General features: G+C 40.8%; 1 protein-coding gene across 2 annotated transcripts in view; it reads left to right on the top strand.

Moving 5' to 3' along the window:
- clic5.S (chloride intracellular channel 5 S homeolog) overlaps positions 1 to 5794 on the top strand; it is a 75745-nt gene extending 69951 nt beyond the window's left edge. For both annotated transcript variants that reach the window (XM_041565091.1, XM_041565092.1), the window contains 2 exons: positions 2610 to 2791; positions 5015 to 5794. In XM_041565091.1, coding sequence (XP_041421025.1) covers positions 2610 to 2791; positions 5015 to 5179 — 347 coding nt within the window. In that variant the 3' untranslated portion in view covers positions 5180 to 5794. The remainder of the gene's footprint in view (positions 1 to 2609; positions 2792 to 5014) is intronic.
- Positions 5795 to 16731: the final 10937 nt, after the last annotated feature.

The following is a 16731-nucleotide window of genomic DNA, read 5'->3' on the forward strand; positions in this document are numbered from 1 at the left end:
GGGGTCATTGACAAGGACCCTAGACATTAGCAATAAAGGGCAGAAAAAGTGCATCCCTTAAAGCTCATTTAGAGTCTGGCTCCATTTTGCACTTGCTGTTGGATAAAGCATACCTCTAAACTGTCCTGTTTTCTGTGGGACAGTCCCGATTTTGACAAACTCAGTCCACAGTCCCGGCTTTCTTACTGAAATGTCCAGACTTTCTCTTTGATCTCCTGCAGTGAACAGCCAGAAAAATACAAAAAAGCTTCTGAAACTTAATTAAAATAATAGGCTTTTTGGCAGAGAGTCCAGAACAGCTGCACTTGGATACTTTTGTAACAATTTAAGATAAGGAAAGAAACAATTGTAACTATTTAAGATGAGCAGGTCTCTAGGGGAAACTAAGACTAGCGGCTTAAAGGGATACTGTCATGGGAAATTTTTTTTTTTTTCAAAATGAATCAGTTAATAGTGCTGCTCCAGCAGAAGTCTGCACTGAAATCCATTTCTCAAAAGAGCAAACAGATTTTTTTTATATTCAATTTTGAAATCTGACAATGGGCTAGACATATTGTCAATTTCCAAGCTGCCCCAAGTCATGTGACTTGTGCTCTGATAAACTTCAGTCACTCTTTACTGCTGTACTGCAAGTTGGAGTGATATCACCCCTCCCTTTCCCCCCAGCAGCCAAACAACAGAACAATGGGAAGGTAACCAGATTGCAGCTCCCTAACACAAGATAACAGCTGCCTGGTAGATCTAAGAACAACACTCAATAGTAAAAACCCATGTCCCACTGAGACACATTCAGTTACATTGAGAAGGAAAAACAGCAGCCTGCCAGAAAGCATTTCTCTCCTAAAGTGCAGGCACATGACTGGGGGCAGCTGGGAAATTGACAAAATGTCTAGCCCCATGTCAGATTTCAAAATTGAATAAAAAAAAAATCGGTTTGCTCTTTTGAGAAATGGATTTCAGTGCAGAATTCTGCTGGAGAATCACTATTAACTGATGTGTTTTGAAAAAAACATGTTTTCCGATGACAGTATCCCTTTAAAGGGCTTTTTTTTACTTTCATTAGCAAAAGTAAGATCTAAAACATTGCCCTAAAACGCCCAGAAATGTGTTCAAACTTTCATAACCTGCCAAATTTTGTAAAATGAACATGGTAATTAGGGTTGTGGCCATAAAATGAGCATGGCTAAAATAATTTGCCATGCTACGTGCAGCACAACTTTTTGTGCCTCTTTCCATTTTTCAAATGTTGGGATGTATGGATAAAGCACAAGGGGATGAGCAGGCCTGGATTTGTAGGAAGGACACAAAGGCCCAGGCCTAGGGCAGCAGGATGATAGGGTCTTAGGGGTGGTCTGCCGCCCAGCTCCATCCATATTGGTTCTAAAGCACATGAGCAAAAGAATTGTTATGCATGGGCGCAGGTGAGGAGGAGGGGACGGGGTTGACATGTGGCGGTTGGGCTGGGGGCGCCCACTATGTAAATCCAGATCTGGTGCAGAGTACAGCATCAGTGGTTGTAGGGCTGACTGAGGGGTAGTTTACAACATGGAAACACTCAGGGCTCATTTATAAACAATTGTCAAATTTGAACCTGAGCAGTAACCTATATCAACCAATCAGTGATCTCAACCAGCTGCAGGTAGACTAATTACAAATTTGATTTGTTACTGCCCCAGTGCAAATATGCCTTCTGTTCATGAATTAAGGTGGCCATACAATGAGAGATCCACTCGTTTGGCGATGTCGCCAAACGAGCAGATCTCTCCCGATATGCCCACCTTGAGGTGGGCAATATCGGGCTGATCCGATCATGGGCCCTAGGGCCCAACGATCGGATCCTAACGAATAGCAATGGGTGGTCGGATCGCAGGACCGCATCAACGAATAGATCTGACGGGATTTTTCGTCCCATCCGATCGAGATCTGACTGACTTTCGGCCAGATCTCGATCAGTGAAGCCCGTTGGGGGGGCCCCATACATGGGCCAATAAGCTGCCGACAGCTTTTATTGGCCCGTATATGGCCACCTTTATCCCTGTGTTCAGCAGTACTGTATTCATAGCAGGCAGAGGCATGTAGGGGTCGTCCTTCCTCCCCCCAACCCAAATGTGTGTGTCATTTAGACAACAAGCTAGAGAGTGCCAATGGGTGCAGCCCACATTGAGACACTGTACATACATCTGCCTGAAATGGAGCCAGTGTTGTATTCGTGGGTGCTGTTTTGGGTCTCTGTGTTCTTGAATGGAGCTCAGAAATCTGCAGAACTTCATCTAGTGCATAGGGCAGGGTGCAACGTTCAAAAACATGGTGGATTATGTCTTTTTATTGCACTTTGTGTCCTGTCCTCCACTTTGTAAATGACCCAGTTTGAGTACACAGGAGTAAACCTGACTAAACGTGCACTAATTAAGGATGCAGATTTTTTACCGTTTTATTGAGTTAGGATTCAGTTCAGCCAGACTCATGAATTCACCCAAATCTTGATAAAAATAGCTTGGTTCAGCCAAATCCTTAACCAAATCCAGGATAATCCAGCCCTAATAAATAAGGGCACATCGTAACAATAATTACAGTTGAGATGTCTTGACCAATTTCCATGTAACCCACAGCCTTACAGAAGGGTCTGACAAAAGCCCTGAAGAAACTCGATGACTATCTGAACACACCGTTGCCTGAAGAGATCGATGCCAACAGTCGGGAGGAAGAGAGAGTTTCCAAGAGGATGTTTTTAGATGGAGATGAGTTTACGTTGGCTGACTGTAACCTACTGCCCAAGCTCCATGTTGTGAAGGTAATTGGGGTTATACATGTGCCAGTCTTCAGTGGGGCAGAGTTCAGGTGCTTCTGCTGTTTGGCAGTTGGAGAGTACACAGAATAGTGGTCCGGGCAGACATCAAGCAATTATTGGTGGGATGGTGGGACTGGATAATAGCCGGCTGGACACCCTTAAGATATATTGCATATCAGACCAATATATAACATGTGATCTGATGAATTTAAATATTCAAAAATGCCTCTTTTCTATGAACTCTTTGAGTTTCAGTATGAGGAATCAGCAAAGAGTTACAGATCAGCCTTTTCTATCCACAGAATCAGGTTCTAATTTCCAGGGACTTGTATTCAATTTAGTATTCATTAGGGGGATTCCGTACAATATTGTATATCAATGGACACACTGCCTCATTCCGGCTTTTATTGACAGCGGAGTAGCTAGAAGATATTTGGTTCCAAATTAAAATCAAGATGCATTATTGCCAAATTTATATTGAAATTTTCTCATCTGGCAAGTGTCTACTGTGCGCTCTACACACCCAGGGTCTTCTTCCACTACTGTTACATCCCTACCTATTTAATAACATCTTCCCCTTCTTTTCCGTGAGCCTTGTGGGAACTGCCATACTGGTTTTCTTAGCTAAAGAATCAGTAGACCTCAAAGTAGCATCGCTCCTTCAGATGGAGCAATTTTTTTTTATTTGAGCTGAGGCAAGCAAATGTGGTAGAATTCACACACACATACTCATCCATGTCTTTGAACAAAAAGGGATGCTATTGTAGGAGATGTTATTTGTTCATACAGAGGCAGTATGACCCTTGTTCAACATGAGTTTATTGAATAGAGTTGTTTTAATCAGGAAAACCCTAGGGTTGTTTTTATTTCTTGAGCTAAACAAGGAGACAATACTCCATGTTTAAACTTTCGGGTTCTTCCAAGACAATCAGATTAGCTGTGGGCAGATAAACCCCATGCTTATCTATAAGCTAAAGCAATCGCAACAAAGGGCTGAAGTGAGGGGGTTGTTTATACAGAGCTAATATCTCTACTTGAACTAACTGTAATGCTAATTACTGTATATAGGATGTTGTTAGTGTAAAAGCAAAGCAATTCTCCCATGCGGCTTAATAATAAAGGAAACAAAGAAAATCGAAATTCCCTTATTCTGACTTAACATAAAACGTACTGACGTATTAAGGTGGCACCATCCACTGAGCAACACCGGTGTTGTTTATATTCTTTTAATGGTTCTTTTATGGGTAAATAATCCAGAATGGACAGCATTTGCTAGGCTTTAGTTTAAGGCAGATATGTGGTTTAGAGTTGCCTCCTGTCTGGATTTCACCTGGACAGCCCGGTTTTTGGAAAAGCTGTCCGGGTGAATACCCGAATATCCAAATCAGGAAATACGGATTTTGAAGTCAATGACTGTCAGGAGCGGCCCGCGGCACCCCTGCTCCCATCTGCGTCAAATCCCAAGATGGCGGCACCCATGGTCGCCACGTGGGTTTGGGTGCCAGTTCATTGACATCAGCACGCAAACGTATGATGTCACAACACCGCGTTTGGCACCAAATTCAAAATAAAAGAACGCTGGTTCAATGCCCGATTATAGCATTTGTTTTAAGCATTCTGGTGTCTTCCTAAATTTGTGTTAATTGTACTCCTGGACTTTTGACCCTGCCTGTACCTTGACTTTGCTATTTATCTGCCTGCCTATTAAAGTACTGCCTGGATTTGACTACGCTTATTCCTGATCCCTTGTCTGTTAACCTGAACTTGGACTTTTGCCCGATCCTTCCTTTTTTGGTCTGGACTTCCCCAGCTGGGAGCCGATAGGCCCTGACAATGACATGGCGAACATCCAATCGCAACCCCTGATCTCTCCTGCCCCTGATGTCACCTGCCCCGCCTTCTCATGTCACCCACCCCGCCTCCAACATCACTGACCGCCCCTTGCCTGTTTTCGTCCAAAAAAAGGTGGCAGCCCTAATGTGCTTCCATTAGCAGAGACCATCCTGTACCTTTAATGACAGTGTCATACTAGGGAACTGTGGGTAAACTTATGAACAGATACAGTTGATTCCAGTTCTACTAACCTATTCTGACCAATCAGCAGGAAGCCTTCACTCATTGGTCTGCTGTAAAAAAAGTCACCATCTGATTGGCTGCTCAGAATAATTGCCCCATAAGATGTATTTTCTTATTTTCAAGCCTAACCCTTTGATGTTTTCTTTTTAGATTGTCGCCAAGAAATACCGTAACTATGAAATCTCCTCGGATATGAGCGGCATCTGGCGGTACCTGAAAAATGCTTATGCAAGGGATGAGTTTACCAATACGTGCGCAGCGGATAAAGAGACAGAGCTCGCCTACGCTGACGTGGCCAAAAGGCTCTCAAAGTAATTTGTTGGTCTAAATTGCCCAGCAGTAATCTCATACCCACAGACTCATATCCTTATTGCCTTTGGATCCATCTACACATCATACCGGTGTAGGTTTAACAATTCTGCTTCTGGATAGGCCGGCTGTGACTTTGAAATACATTACTGCTGACTGCACTGGATAACTAAGCCGTGATTCCTTGCCTTCGAGAGGCGCCAAACTCAAGAAAGGGAAGGCGATCAGGATGAAAAAATAAACTCAATATCTCCGACACCGAATCTTAAGGCAGCACGCGCTATCTATAAAGTATTTTTGTAATGGAAACTGATTCCTTTATCAGGGATTTATGAAATGTATTATCGCAAAGGGAATGTTATATTCTTAGTGATTCTATAAAGCTTAATAATAATAATAATAATAATAATATTAACAATAAGGAGAATACTTTCTTCTAATATTAGTTATTCATGGTAGAGCAGCTTCTCCTAGTGGAGGTCAATGTACTACTAGTAGGGTGCAGAGACTAGTTTGGATTTAACCCATGGCAGCCTTGGTATAAAAAAAGAAAATGGACGATGAAGAGAAGCTGAAGATGGATGTAAATATTATGGAAAGAAATAAACATTGAGTGCTGAGGTGAGGCATAGATACTATAAAACTGGTAAACAGAGGTTGAAGGAGCTTGGGGAACTCCTCAGGGCTTTCGTGATACCCCTTAAGTCTCATGGCTACTTGACATCAATGCTACAGGCACATTTTGGCCTGAAAAACATGGTAAAACCTGCCTGTACCATTGGAGACAAAAAGGAACACCAAGAGCCCCAATAGTGTAATATGTTTTAACAAGGAGTAATGGTAGAGTAAACAAGTTAATACTCACAAACCAGGGTTACCGCTAGGCAACCACTGTATAGGCAGGTGGGGAAATTATCCTGACCCCACTCAGGAATAAGAAGTCGCTCTCTGTAAAAGAAGAAAGTGGGGATGATACCCCTCCACTCGGGGTGGACTCGATATGGTAGTAAAACAAAACAGAGGCGCCAAAAGGATAAAAATAGCTAAAAGCACTTAAAAACCCAATGGGTAATTCAGAGGAGGTAGTAATAAACTTACCTCCTCCAAGCAGACACCAACAAAAGTGGTAATTTTCAATAGTAGTTTATTCACAAAACTGTATTGCAAAGTTTTGTGAATAAACTACTATTGAAAATTACCACTTTTGTTGGTGTCTGCTTGGAGGAGGTAAGTTTATTACTACCTCCTCTGAATTACCCATTGGGTTTTTAAGTGCTTTTAGCTATTTTTATCCTTTTGGCGCCTCTGTTTTGTTTTACTGCCTGTACCATTGTCTTCATGTGTATTTTTATTGCCCTATGAGCTGAGGACTTCACCATTGTCTGGTCTCCTGCAACGTGGCCACCATTGTGGTGGTTCTGGGCAATGAGGCCCTAGGAGTGAAGAAAAGTATCAAAGTTCAGAAGCTGGAGAAGGAGCTAGAGGAACTCCTCAAAGCTTCCATGATACCCTTTTTAGGCCAATGGCATACTAGATATTCTCAAATTGCTGGCACAGGTGTATTTTGGCCCAAAATGTCTAATATTTTTAGGCGTTAAAAAATTATAACGAATTAACAGCCAGCAATATTGCTTTCAACCTTCTGCCATCGTCCTGGCTCTTGGGTTAGATAAGGACAGCACTCCAGTTGTTAGGGAACCTACAGGAGCTTGCAGCTGGACTTCTGGAACTTTCCCATCCCTGTTCCAGATTGTCAGTAAATGTGTCCCTGCAAAAGTGTAGGAATGTAATGGGCATCACTAAAACAAAGCCGTTGGGGGATAGTTAACAAGGGTAAGGTTGCCTTATATGAATACACAATAAATGAATTTAAAGTATTGCTGTATGCAGCAGTTGTGTTACATTCAGTTCACAATAATCCAGATAAAAAAAGAATACAACACCACAAACCTACTGCAGCTTCGCTTTTGGCAAACGTTCTTGCTTCATCCTCCATATTTCAGAATGTACAACTCTCTTATGACTTGTCTTCCTACAGTAACAAACACCTGTGTTGTGATTTAACTGGCCAATTACAGTATGTCCCCTAAATGCCATCCTCTTAACTGTCGTCTATAGGTGTCCACCACTGGCCCCTACAGGAACGATGCATAGTTGCCCCACATTTTTATGTATGGTTGGGCAAACACACCACTTGGACACAGAAGCCAAGCTGCTTCTGAAACACCAGACTTTGTTTGCTTTTATGAATAGATTGATTTGGACAGAGAGGGTCAATATTTTGCCCTGATAATATCATTGTGACCTAATGCACTGGGGCTGCAAGTTCCCAATGGACACAATGTTCCAAAAACCCAGAATTCCTTCAACGCACCTCAGGTGTAAGTGATATACAAGAGTGGTGCGGAGAGGCCTCGGTGCTGACATGTTTTCTGGATCACTGAGCAGGTGCTTTCGATCAAGTCCTGGATCTGCTCTCTGCACACAGACTGAGAAATGTATTCACCCCTCCCAGTCAATAAAGTGCTGTGCCCCTCAGCAGAGCCCACCAGTAACACATGTGCCGCCGGTGCTGTAGCTTGTTAGTTACTGACATGAGTTCCAATAATGTCAGGAAAATAAGGATTAGGGCAGATTTATCCTGGATCAAACTGGAGAATCCAGAAGGGTTTGGACAATTGATAATCTATTAAACTTTCCTTAGTTGTTTAACACTGGTCAATTATATGGAGTGATAGAGCGCAGTGCCACTCAGCAGCAACCCTGAGCACTATCACCCATCCAAATCATTTTAATTTTTATTGGTGTTCTTTTCTCCACCTCTGTCCATAATACATGCCGTGTGCCTCTTCCCAGTCCAGCATAGAACAACATGGATTTGATATGGTCCCCCCCCAATAGGGCTTAAAGGTAAATATATTGCTGAAAGAAGGAAAGGTTAAAACTAAGTAAGCTTTATCAGAAAGGTCTATATAAATACACTAATAAACCCTCAAAGTAATGCTGCTCTGAGTCCTCTGTCAAAAGAAACACCCCATTTCTTTCCTTCTATTGTGTACACATAGTTACATAGTTAAATCAGGTTGAAAAAAAGACAAAAGTCCATCATGTTCAACCCCTCCAAATGAAACCCAGCATCCATACACACACCCCTCCATACCCTCACATAAATTATATATATACCCATACCTATACTGTATCAGACTTCCTGTTTTCAGCTTAAACCTCCAGGGCTAGGGCTTGAGCATGCTCAGTTTGCTCCTCTCTCCCTCCCTGCTGTAATCTGAGCTCTGAGCTATGAGTGAGTAGGGAGAGACTCAGGCAGGAAGTCATATCACATTAAGCTAATATGGCAGCTGCTATACTAAACAGACAGAGAGAGCTTTTAGAGCTTTTTACTCAGGTATGGTAAAGCATTCTGCAGAATAAATATAGTTTTATATCTTGCACGATTGTGGCTAATCTATTGGCAATAAACTGCTTCTGTAGCTTTCCTTCTCGTTTAAGCTTACACTTGTAAATATGAATGGAACATTAGCACTAAAACAGCAAGTGACTGGGGTTGCATGGGGGGTACCTTACAAGGAAAATACCAGTTTCTCTTCTTAAATTTCCTTGTCCTTTAAATGTCCCTATTTATATGTTTGGAAGGGGCATATTTCAGTTTCAGTGCTGAAAATATGCACATTTTATTTATTGTAGAGCATATTCCAAATAATCCATATTTAAAGACTCCGTGGGCTTTTCCTCCTTTGGCCCCCACCGCACATCCATGGCGCAGTTTCCAGCAAAGGGGCTGCTCGAAGCGAACCGAAGGCGAAAGGCAAGACGAAAAATATAAGGCAAAGCGAAGCTGACGCGGCATGGACACAATAATTCTCTTTCTCACGTAAAAAGGTTTTAGGCTGAGATTTGAACAGGGCTCATGAAATAAAAGAGACAGAAAGTTGGCTCATCCTGCGCTCCGAGCCCCGAGAAAAAAAAGAGAAGCCGTCGCTGTCATTTAAGTTTCTCCCATTAGTTACCTTTCCATTTATGAATTCTTTTCAACATTCGGGCTTTGCTGTACATACGTTTAAATCACTAACATGTTTCATGGCTCTATGATTTGCTGATTCCATATGTCGCCTCTTGGCCTGTTGGCTTGGCTCCTGCTCAACTCCAGCTCCTGCCCCTGGTTTACATTTTGTAAAGAGAGAGAATGAGTTTATTCATCTTAAGCCACCTCCATGTGGAATTCATTGTGTGTGCCAGTGCCGAGGTGAGCTACAGACGCACAGAGTGGAGTGTCTGCAAATTCACATTTTCTTGTTGGTGCTGTCTTCTATTCCTAGTCTAAACTAGTGTCGGGGCGCTACCTTTGTACTTATTAAAGGGTAAGCGCAGAGTATTTTCTAATTATAAGGCCCGAAACGTTGCATAGCTGCACTGATATATCTATATGAGTAGGAGCTGCCATGCTGTTTTATTTGAACAGTCCTGGGATGGAGAAGGTGACAAGTAGAACTTTACTGAGGCGGGAGGAAACACAATTTCACCATCAGCATAGAAAGGAATTTATTTTCGTAGGTGATTGGAGTTCCCTATCAAGCAAATGATTCATTGTTAGAATTCCAAATTCAGTCGGATGCTTTTGTAGTGGACAAGTCTTAATCGCGAAAATGAAAATTGAATATACGCGTCATCATACTGAAATAAGAAACTTTCTAAATAGAAACAATTAAAATTTCTGTACCGTTTCTGAAATAATCAAGTTTATCTTCACTATTCCTCTCTCAGTATCTGTTTCTCTTCATTCTGTCTTCATGCAGCAGTTGGGTGTCAGATATTCACTGACAGTTAGATCCAATATATCTTATAGGGGGGCTTCTTTCCTAGCAGATGTATTAGAGCTCACTCAAATAACTGATTCCAGTACAAACAAAATCTAACAAAATAACTGACTTTTGCACAAATCCTGCATGTAGAGAGACATGATGTCTGGTGAGTTTAATAGAGTGAACTCTAATACATCTTCTAGGCAAAAGGAGCCCCCGTATAAGATATATTGGATCTAACTGTCAATGACTTGACTGACACCCAACTGCTGCATGAAGACAGAATGAAGAGAAACAGATGCTGAGAGAGGAATACTGAAGATGAACTTGATTATTTCAGAAACAGTACAGAATTTTTAATTGATTATATTTCGAAAGTTTCTTATTTCAGTATGCTGAATCTTACATAAAATTTTCATTTTCGTGATAGTTCCCCTTTAATTCTTTTAAAATATGGCTGATTGGCCACTTACCTGCATGTTTGCTCCCTTCTGACATGTTTTAGAATTCAATAGAATCAAAAAAGCTTACACAAAGGTTAATTCAATAGACATGCCGTACTTTCATCCTTTCCAGTGAATGTCAGGTTGAAATTAAGGTGCAGATGAAGGAAGGCATTGCCTCCCCAAAAATGGACCCGCTGCTAAATATTAATTTACAGGATAAAGCTCTCCAATGGAAAACTTCTATTGGCAGCCTCCCTAAACAGGTAATGGAGGGAGTTTATATTACAATTCCTTTATTAGAGATAGAGAGAGAAACCAGCATTTTAAGCCCATTTCCAGTGTTTCCGGGGTCACTGACCCTAGTATGAACACTTGGCAGAGAGGATTACAAGGCAAATAATTCCAACTCATCTCCAAAGAAAAAGAAATATAAATGAATTATGAAAAAAAAACAATTAAGAATTGAAATTTGCCTTTAAATCAATTTTTGACACCTAGATGGAGCCGTGCTGCCCAGAATACTATAGGTTCCTTATATATCATACAAAAAAATCTATTTAGGACTTTGTGATGGGGAGGGGTCAAAAATTCCCTTGGAGGTCTACATGCGGCCTGCAGGTCTCCAGTTGGAAAGCCCCAATGTAGAACATATTCCTAGCCTTGAAAAAACCCCGAACCACGTGGTGTGGTAGACCACTATCCTATGATTACTTATAACTGTTTCAAATTTATTCGTTAGGTGGGAATTTTCTGATTGGAGGTTTAAACGAGATGGCGGCTCTCCTATTTCTTGATGTCCTTAGATTTCTATAACAAGGGAAGCTGAATGGTATAGCTCAATAACAGCTGCATGGAGGCTTCTATTGTAGGACATCCCCATCATTAGTTGTGCAGCATGGAGCCAAGCCAAACAGAGGTCCATATACTTGTATGAGGGTGGTTAATGCAATAAAATTGTTTGTGACCAGCCACACATTAATCAAGGTTTGGATCAAAGTTGTGGAGCTTTACGGTTTATGAGCAAATACACAGAGCCTTCAATCCTGAGTTCCTTCCTTCATACTGAGCTGTAATTCACAGCTGCCCGGTGTTGGCAGAGCAGATGGGAAATACCAGCACGGTTCATCTGTGCTCATATTGGCATGAGATAGGCACAGGCCTTCCATTGGCTCCTTGAGGAGTTATCTAAGGACCGCTAAATGCAATCAGTTTACCACGCTGGAGCCTTACTGTAATTAGCATCTCCTCTAGAACCCTATTATATGATTCTGGGCTTCAAAATTTCCTAAAATAACATTCATTGTCAAGGTGAAGAAGAGGACTTTGGAACTCTGTTCAAATGTGGTTCTTTGGTAAAAACCAGAAGGCATTTTACAATCCTGTGAACACTCAGTCTCCCATATTTATTCCCCTTGTAAAGGACAGAGCAAGGGCCTTGGTTGGGGATGAGGAATGGTCATGAATGTCTCTGGACAATATCCAAAGTAGAAGAGATGAGCTACTATTATGAATCCAGGGCATAAGAAGGCAGGGCCATCAAGTTCTGTCCATTAAGAAAGGTACTAAGGCCACATTGAAGGGCATTAGAGGACATCAAAAGGCTGAACTACTACATAATGTCCCTTGTACACCAGTCCAAAGCCTGTAATATTCTGTATATCCCTCCTATGTCAACTTCTGGGCTCCAGTCACCCCATACCTGGCATCATGTTGTGTCCATAGTCATCAATCAAAAACATATACAGTAACATATATACAATATCCAGGTGTACAGGTTATGCCAAATCAAATGGCAAAGCCCAGAACCGACCAAGAAATAAATTAGCAATATTTATAACGTTTTTGCATAGGACCTTTTAACAGATATATGTTGTATTTGCGCTCTTTATGGCCCATGTTTAGATGTTACAGGTCTTCTGTAATTAGAATACTATCAGCAAATATCTGATTGATTGCTGTGGGTTTAGATCAGCACAAGGAGATTCCCAAATCATTTAAGTACTACACCGACCTGTGCAGTTTTTCACCCCCATTCAGTAAAAGTCTGGATGGCAGGTCCCTGTGGGATTTTGGGGTACTGGTCAGTGTGGGGGGCACTAGTGTGGCTTGTGTAATGAGTGAATGACAAGGCCAAACTGTTACCATAATTCTGTCTACTCCTTATAATGTCACCTGCCTATGGATTTGGGCTGCCAGAACTGTAAGCTCTGTGGTACATCAGCAGCTCATAGATTCCCTGTGTCTCTATCCCCAGCCTGTTACTAAGGGACATTCACTAGCAAATAAGGAAGAAATGAGGGGCAAATGGGAGAAAGTGCCTGTGGGTATTAGTTGTGCTATTATATATTTGTGGTGGAGCTGTGCATATTCACCGTACAGTTATTAGAGGCAAAGGTGACTTTCCTGGTGATTTTCCACATGTTGTTCCTCCTGTGCGTGTGCTGTTATCTACGGACTGTGATGACGCCTCCTGCTGTACCTCCTGCAAAATTCCGCCTATTGGAGTCTGACATTCAGCTGTACCAGAGCGATGAGAGGCCAGAAGTGCTGCAGAAGATCCTCATTCATAAGGCTAAAGACTTGACTGAATATTGTACTGTCAATTCCCAAACATCACTGAGGTACTGTAAGACATGCAAACTGCTAAAGCCAAACAGATGCTACCATTGCCCAGTGTGTAACATCTGTATCCTGAAACTGGATCATCACTGCGTATTTCTAAACAACTGTGTGGGATTATCCAACTACAAGTTCTTCCTCCTGTTCCTGCTGTATGCAGTGCTATTGTGCATATTCACTAGTGCAGTGTCGCTTTATTGCTCCATTCTACTCTGGACTCATCAGCTGCCCAACAGCCAATCCAAAATCCCTATCATTGTGCTGTTCATCTTATGTACACTGTTCTCTATAGCCCTATTCCAATTGTTCCGCTACCATTTCAACCTGGCTGTAAGGAATATAAGTGAGAGAGAGTATCATGGTGACACAGAGGAGTAGAATCCCTATAACTTGGGCTTCAGCAAGAATCTGAGACAAGTGTTTGGCAATGAAAAGAAATATTGGCTCCTCCCAATCTTCAGCAGTTTAGGAGATGGCTTCTCATTCCCAATGGGAGATGCCACAGAGGACATAGAGAAAAATGCTGCTTTTGCCTGCCAAGCCCCCAAGTGAAATTCTTTTGTGTCCAACCCCCAACCCATAGTCTAGGGTTCTGGGGCTGGAACCTACAACTGAAATTGTTGGAGACAAAGAGGAACTTTGGAAGAGGAAAAACTAAATGACACTCGTCTTGTCATTACATTAATTGTAAGCGCACTCCAAGGACTTGAACTACAGCTTTTTTTCTGTATTTGTTATAGAAATCCTGTAATTTATTTATATATATGTATATATTATAATAAATATTTCTCTAATAATAATAAGAACTTTATTGTTCATGTGTCGTATTTATCCTTTGAATATACCCAGACAGTAAAAGTGTGCCATAGGGCAATGCTCTGTTACAACATTTTTTTAAAAGGGAGAAGTGTAAAATAGAATGTAAAAAATGTAAAAAAGAAAGAAAGAAAGAAGTGTAAAATAGAATGTAAAATAGAATAAGGCTAGAAATGCTGTATTTTGTATACTAAACATGAACTTACTGCACCTCAAGCCTAATTAAACAAATGATTTATGCTTTCAAAGTTGGCCACAGGGGGTCAGTATGGTCTGGGCTGCTTAGGGATCGTCATAAATCATCAAAACAACACAAGTCAAATAATATCTGCCAGAAGCCGATACACAAGACTGATTAATAATCAGAATATACAGACTGCACTGGGTCCTGTGTTGTCATGTAATCTAATGTGGATTTTATAGTTTTTGTATTGTTTAATACAAACTTTCTCCAACTCTGCAGAAACAGTGGCTGCAGCAAAATAATCCTCCAAATAGAATCCCAGTTTATCTGTTTAAATCTGGCTCCATGATCTTTGTCCCTGCAGCTGGAGTTGGAAACAGTAAAGGGGATGTAAAGGCAAAAATAAAATCCCATTTTTACTTTATTAACTGTATATACTTCAATTAAAACGGTACAGTTTTTATATGAAACCTGACTGTATGCAGTGAAATTCCCCTTTCATTTACTTGCTTTGACTTAGAGATTTGCATCTCTACACTGTTGCTGGCTGTTCTACAGGGAAACAAACAAAGCTGCTCACATTTTGGGAAGTCCCCCCCCCTGGGGTTAGATCTATCTATCTATCTATCTATCTATAATCTATCTATCTATCTATCTATCTATCTATCTATCTATCTATCTATCTATCTATCTATCTATCTATCTATCTATTTATCTATCTATCTATCTATCTATCTATCTACCTTTCTATCTATCTATCTATCTATCTATCTATCTATCTATCTATCTATCTATCTATCTATAATCTATCTATCTATCTATCTATCTATCTATCTATCTATCTATCTATCTATCTATCTATCTATCTATCTATCTATCTACCTTTCTATCTATCTATCTATCTATCTATCTATCTATCTATCTATCTATCTATCTATCTATCTATCTATCTATCTATCTATCTATCAATCTATCTATCTATTAGACTTTATGTCTATCTGCCATTCTATCTATCTATCTATCTATCTATCTATCTATCTATCTATCTATCTGTCTGTCTATATCTATCTATATCTACTATATATGTATCTGTCTATCTGTATGCCTGCTTGTCTATCTATCTATCTATCTATCTATCTATCTATCTATCTATCTATCTATCTATCATCTATCTATCTATCTATCTATCTATCTATCTATCTATTATCTATCTATCTATCTATCTATCTATCTATCATCTATCTATCTATCTATCTATCTATCTATCTATCTATCATCATCTTCTATATATCTTTCAATCTGTATCAATGTACTGATTTATCAATTGTCTCTCTACTTGTTGGTGATTTTTAGCTACACAGCTAATCTTGAAAGATTCATTTCCGAGAGGCTCCACCATCACATGTTCCCCCTATTCAGCTAATAAGTCAGGGGAAAGAACCTCCAGAGCTGACAATTCAGCTGTGTTGGGCAACAACATTCAATGGGAAAACAATAATCATCATTCCTAGATCAAAACTACATCCCGCCCGACTGTATGATTTATGCCCTGTATTGATGCACATACGTGTGATTTAATACTGTAAAAATACTGGGCAGTGCAGTAAAAAAAGGAAAAAATGCCTTGAGATAATAATCAAGACGAATGTTCTCCTTAAGAGGTTTTCATGGTGATGCCACTTAATTTAACATCTTAATAGTGGCATGTGGCCTTTGTATGGACTCTGGTTTTTGCGCTGTAGGAACAATCGTGTGTCTGACGTTTCTGTTTGACTGCAGTTAGAAACCTTCACGTTGGGCCCAATGTGCTCAGGACATTGTTTGAGCTGAACTTTGTCACATTATTAAACTGTCAGCAACGCGCACTGGTTATTGAGATTCCTGGTGGGAACTCTGAGCATATGTTTTAGGTTCTCTGCCGGGATTATATCAACACCATTTGTATGCAATGTCTGCCGAGCGAGAGACGAGTCGATGAAGAAAAGGCATCTGTGAGAGGGATACAGAAAATCTTGTGTTTATGTATAGGCTTTAACATTCCAGCTGACAGGCTCTGATTTCCCACGTGTGAACGTCGTTCCTGTTCTAGGGAGGTGCAAAGTCCAAAATGCCAACTGAAAATGGCACTTGTTAAGGTGAAACATGGGGTGACATTCACCAAAGCCAGAGCATGTAATACCAGCTGGGGTTAAGGAGGACACAAACTGTATTTAATGAAAGAGGAGACATGGAAAGCCTGTCTGTGCTCTGCACAAGTACAGAAATAATGTGGATTTCTTTGCTCAGGGTCCTGTAGGGGGGTCAGAGGCAAAACAATCTGTCCATAGTATTTGTCAGACTAGGGAAGCCATGGACTTTAATAACAGAAACACTGATGTAAAGCACGACTGTTGCCATCTCATTCTGCCATCTTGCCTTACTATTCCTTCTATCCTCTAGTCCAGTGATCCCCAACCAGAGGCTCAGGAGTAACATGTTCCTCACCAACCCCTTGGATGTTGCTCCCAGTGGCCTCAAAGCAGGTGATTATTTTTCATGGTTTAGTGTCTCCCCAGCTCCTTTTACATCTTACTGGTGATGTTACTTAAGCAACCAATCAGATCTTTGCTGTTGAATCCTAATTGCTGATTGGTTCCTATGAGCAATATCACAAGTAAGGCTTCACTTCACTTTTTA

This window comes from Xenopus laevis, chromosome 5S, assembly GCF_017654675.1.
Source record: "Xenopus laevis strain J_2021 chromosome 5S, Xenopus_laevis_v10.1, whole genome shotgun sequence".
Classification (NCBI taxonomy): Eukaryota; Metazoa; Chordata; class Amphibia; order Anura; family Pipidae; genus Xenopus; species Xenopus laevis.